This window comes from Penaeus chinensis, chromosome 16, assembly GCF_019202785.1.
Source record: "Penaeus chinensis breed Huanghai No. 1 chromosome 16, ASM1920278v2, whole genome shotgun sequence".
Classification (NCBI taxonomy): Eukaryota; Metazoa; Arthropoda; class Malacostraca; order Decapoda; family Penaeidae; genus Penaeus; species Penaeus chinensis.
In genome coordinates this window covers 37688363-37693231 of record NC_061834.1, presented here as the reverse complement: position 1 = coordinate 37693231, position 4869 = coordinate 37688363, and the positions used below count along the sequence as shown (strand labels likewise).

General features: G+C 56.4%; 2 protein-coding genes across 2 annotated transcripts in view; one reads left to right on the top strand and one right to left on the bottom strand.

Moving 5' to 3' along the window:
- Window positions 1–1480: 1480 nt before the first annotated feature.
- Window positions 1481–3578, bottom strand: LOC125033314 (plexin-B-like). The gene is made up of 3 exons (XM_047624697.1): window positions 3552–3578; window positions 3057–3422; window positions 1481–2188 (listed from the first exon to the last, which is right to left on the bottom strand). The coding sequence occupies exons 1-3, from the start codon at window positions 3576–3578 to the stop codon at window positions 1496–1498; spliced, it is 1086 nt and encodes a 361-aa protein (XP_047480653.1). The 3' UTR covers window positions 1481–1495.
- Window positions 3579–4223: 645 nt separating this feature from the next.
- The window catches only part of LOC125033313 (plexin-B-like), a 20426-nt gene continuing 19780 nt past the window's right edge, over window positions 4224–4869 (top strand). The window contains exon 1 of the mRNA XM_047624696.1: window positions 4224–4309. Coding sequence (XP_047480652.1) covers window positions 4224–4309 — 86 coding nt within the window. The remainder of the gene's footprint in view (window positions 4310–4869) is intronic.

Sequence of the window (4869 nt, the reverse complement as noted above, 5' to 3'; positions counted from 1 at the left end):
AGGGAGAGAAGAGAGGAGAAGAAAGGAGGGAAGAGGGGGGAACGAAGACGAGAGGAAGAAGAAACGAGAGGATACAAAGAACGAGAAGAGAGGAGAAAAGGGAGGAGATGAGAAGAGGAAAGAGAGGAGACGAGGGACGAGAAGAGAAGAGGGACGAGAGAGAGAAGGAGAGGATGGAGAGGAAAAGAACAGGACCAGAACATTTCCATGACACTGCCACGCCGCGCCAAGCAAACCTGTCTCTTCCGCTTATACGAGATGTTCCTCTCGAGATTTATGGCGAATCTGCCGTAAGGAGGGAAGTGGGAGGGGGGGAGGAAGGGGGGATGGGAGAGGGGGGAGGAGTATGGAGAGAGGAAGGACCGGAATGTTGGGAAGGAGAGATGGAAACAGAGATAGATAAACAAAGATAAAAAAGAGAGCAAGAAAGAGAAAAAAGTGAGATAGAGGGTGGACAAACAAAAACAAAAATTGAAAAAGAGAAAAGAGCGAGTGCGTGTGTTTTAAGAGCAGAGGGAGGTGGGGGGAAAACCCTCAAGCTGCTGTTTCTCTCTGTCGTATTAAACTTCAATTAAGTAATGGGGAAGAGGAGGAGGGGGAGGTGTAAGATGGAGGGGATAGAGGGGGAGGGGATAGAGGGGGAGGGGATAGAGGGGGAGGGGGGATAAAGGGGAGTTGAGGGACAGATTTGAAAACTTGAAACTTTCTTCTTCCTACTGTTTTTATTTACGACCACGGGAGACGACTCCGCTCTCGACGACTGAGAGAGGGGGAGGGAGGGAGAGAGGGGAGGAGGGGGAGGAGGGGGAGGAGGGAGAGAGAGGGAGGGAGAGAGAGAGAGAGAGAGAGAGAGAGAGAGAGAGAGAGAGAGAGAGAGAGAGAGAGAGAGAGAGAGAGAGAGAGAGAGAGAGAGAGAGAGAGAAAGGGGGGGGGGGGAGAGGGAGGAAGGAGTATAGGAAGAGGAAGGCAGGAAGGAATATGAAGAATATTTTTTTTTTTTTTTAAACTCTCATTTCTTCCTATCTCCTCCCTTCCTCACGACCCTCCTTCCGCCCTCGCCTCGAGATCTCCCCGTAAGCAAAGGGAAATGTGTACGGCGTTTAATTGCCCCCACGTTCCAAGAAAATTATAATCTTGAAAAAAAAGGAAAAAAAATAGTCTCCCCTCGAGCGACGCCATAAGAAACGGCTGCCACGTCCTCGCGAGCGTCTTCTTCCCCTCCTTCATCAAATTTTCATCAGTTCCTTTTTTTTCTTCTTCTTTACTACTACTACTACTTGTTTCTCCTCTTCCCGGGGCAGGGCGTGTTCAATATTGCAGAGGATCGGAAAGGGAGACAGGCAAACTTCCCGACGAAGACGACGCGACAGGAATGTGAGGAAAAGGAATAAATATCCCGAACGGGGTCGTAGGAATAAAGTACGAATGGAATTCTTATCAAAATACACTGACTCCGACGGCGTGGCGTGGGCGTCGGTGCCGCCACCCACGCCACCTACGTCGCGTCTCGGTCGCAAGGGCAAAAGGTGAAGGTACTTACCACGTCAATCCTGGGCGTCGGGCACTGGGCCAGGCGGGCGTCGTTCGCATCCACGCGCCCTCCGAACATCGTCGGTCTCGCCGCCACGCCCGCCGACGACGCCGCGGCGACGCCCGTGAGCGAGGGGCAGTGGGGCGCGTACCTGCAGGCGGCGCCGCACCAGGTGCAGCGGTAGCGCGGGTGGCGCGTGACGCAGAGCGAGCAGTCGTGGTGGCCGCGGTGGGCGCCCAGCACGCCGCACTTGTAGAGCGTGAGCGGGCGCGCGTCCACCACGTGGTCGCGGTTCCACACCAGCGTGACGCGGGCCTCGTACTCGCCCTCGCCCGACTCGTAGCGGTACACCGTGGCCTCGCACACCACGCGCTGCACGCGCCGGTGGTACAGGTGGCTGCTGGTGGCGGTCGTGGTGGGCGTGAGGCCGCCGTCGTCCTCGTCCGCGGCGCCCATGACCCGCGCGCCCACCAGCATGGTGGCGCCCTCGATGCTCACCACGCACTGGAAGCCCAGCTGGCCCACGCGCGGCACCGGCAGGTTCTCCACCAGCAGCTGCAGCTCGCTCTTGGCGCCGTCGGCGGCCAGCAGCGGCGTCTGGTCCTGCCAGAAGCGCGGGCAGAAGCCGGAGCCGTGCGAGGCGAGCTGCGCGGGATTCTGATGTGGAAAATCCAAATTGATTAAATAAAGCAGCCAGTGGAAACTTTATATCTCCAAATGTCATATCAGTTTGGAATAAAAACAAAAGAAGGGAGATTAATTAAGCCTACGTCTACAGCAGTCTAGTCCAGCCACCAACCAAAACAGAACTGAAGGCTCAGACCCTTTACACTGCATGCAACAATCGCTCTCCGCAGTCACCAGGCACACCACAGTCACTCCGCAGAATGGCCGACGGCACTTGGACCAAAGGGCCAGTGCCATCGGCTGCTCAACGTAATGGAAAGCGAGCGTTCGGCCAACGCAACAAAGGAAAATCCTCTCTCGCTGATTTCCGAGAGAGCTTCTACGGAAACCGAGGGCTGCGCAAACTAAGCAAGGAAGCGCAAAGGAAGCCTCGGAGCGCCAGCATTGGCGCCGCCCCAGGGAGCGGCGCCATGCCTAAGAGAGCCTAAGAGGTCCAGCGGCAGGCGGTTCCTCAAGAGAGCCTACAGGAAGCTGCGGCGGTGCGTCTCGTCGGCGAGGCACCGGCAGGAGTCCCGCAAGTCTTTGCGGGGAATCTAGAGTGACTGAAAGACTTAGAAGAGAGAAGCTGGAGTTTATTGCCACGAGAGAAGCTAAGATTCGGGTGTTATCTCTATGGATGGGTGTTAGTGCCTACGTGATGACGGTCTGGTGCTAAGGCGCCCTCGGGCCGAGCGGCGCCGGCGGGCGGGAGGTGCGGAGAAGCTACGAGCTACAGCCAGCGGCGCAGCGTGGCGGAGAAGGCGAGCGTTAGCGGAGTTTAGAGGCGGCGAGAGAGCGCCCTTGGCCATGCACATCACCCCGGCCCACACACCTCTCTCAGCAGCTGCAGGATGCTTACGTTTTCCCCAGACACGACGTTACCGCTGCACGTGGACGCGTTGTGCGTGCACGTGTTCTCGTAGACGCACCAGTTGCAGGCCCAGTCGCTCCTGACGCAGCTGCCGCAGGTGTTGTGGCGGCTGCAGTCGTAGAAGGCGAAGTTGCGCGACACGAAGTCCTTGTTGGTCTCGCTGGAGCGCACGGCCAGCGGCACCAGCACGTGGTCGTGGTGCGGGGGGATGGGCGGCCGGAACGCGCGCGCGGGCGTCATGCACGTCAGCCCCGTGGCCGTGACCAGGGCGTCCGCGGGGGGCGCCGACCCCCACACGCACTGGTACTTGGCGCCGGCGGGCAGCTCCGGCAGCGTCCGGATCGTCAGCTGCACCTGGAAAGGAAGACAAAATCTGTTATAGAAAAGGGATTTCGAACATGAATACAACCCAACGCTAGAGACTCAGGTAAATCTAAAGGGAAACAAGCTGCAAAAACACATCCATTTCCTCCAAGCGTTTACACTTCCAAAGCAATCACACCGCTCCATAACTCAGGCCAACAACGGATCCGCGCGCCTGCACCGGCCGGAACGCGGCACCCCCTTCACTCTCCTCCCTCCCCCTCGCCCTCCACCCCCTGCAGCTCTCAAGTCCCCCCCAGGGACCCCCAGCTTACTTCTTTACGCCTCATACAAGACCAATTTCCTGCCGTCTTCGTCCCAGAGGACCACTCGAGAGGGAACGGGAGCGAGAGGGAGAGGGAGAGGGAGTGAGTGGCGGAGAGAAAAAGAGAAAGAGGCAGAGAGAGAGAGAGAGAGAGAGAAAGATAGAAACAGAGAAAAAATATAAAGAACACAAGCATGAGAAAGAAAAAAGGAAGAGAAAAAAAAAAAAGCCTGTCCCATTTGGGCCGATTTGACAGGACGAACGCACGCGCCCGCCCGCCCGCATCTGTCACTCGGTTCCGCACCAGCCGCTACGCCCGGATTTATGGCGGGGAAGTGAACCTCCTTAGGCTTAAGGAGAGAAGGAGGTGAGGAATGAGGCAGGAGGAAGAGGGAAAGGAAGAGGAAGAGGAAGAGGAAAAGGAAGATGAAGAGAAAGAAGAGAGAAAAACAGGAAAAACAGGAGGAGGAGGAGAAATAAGACTTGGTGGAAACGGAGGTGAATGAAAAATCATAAAAAAGAACAGCATGAGGAAAAAAGAGAAGAAAAAGCACATGAAAAACACCAAGACGAAGAAGAAGCCGCGTAAGCCTCCCGCAGACGCTCCGCTCCGGTGCCTTTAAATCACTCCCTGTTCAGCCCCGAAGGAGCCTCAAGTTCGCGCCCCGGAAAGAGACCTTTCAATTACTTCGTTTCCCAAGTATCTCACTCCCCCTTGCCCCCCCCCCCCCCCTCCCTGCTTTACCTTCCTTTTCAATCCTGTTCCCTCCCCCCGAGGATCTTCCTCCTTCCCTTCTCCTTCTCTCATTCCCTCCCCCCCCTCATTTACTCTTCCTTACCTTCCTTCCCTACCCTATCCCCCCTCCCTTCTTCCTCTCCTTCTCTCTCCCTCTCCCTCTTTTTTCCGATCCGTAACTCGCGCACCTTCGAACGACAAGAAGCGACAGGAACGACCTGAACGACCAGTCATGACCTGTAACGACCCCTCTTCCTCTCCCTTCTCCCCTCCCCCCCTTCTTCCTCTCCCTTTCCCTCTTCCTCTTCTCCTTCTCCCCTTTTTCTCTCCCCGTCTCTTCTTCGTCCTCCCTCCCCCTTAACACGATGGGAAGAAAGTAAAGAGGAAAAAGAAGAAACATGAAAAGAAGGGGAAAAGGAGAGAGAAAAATAATAGGA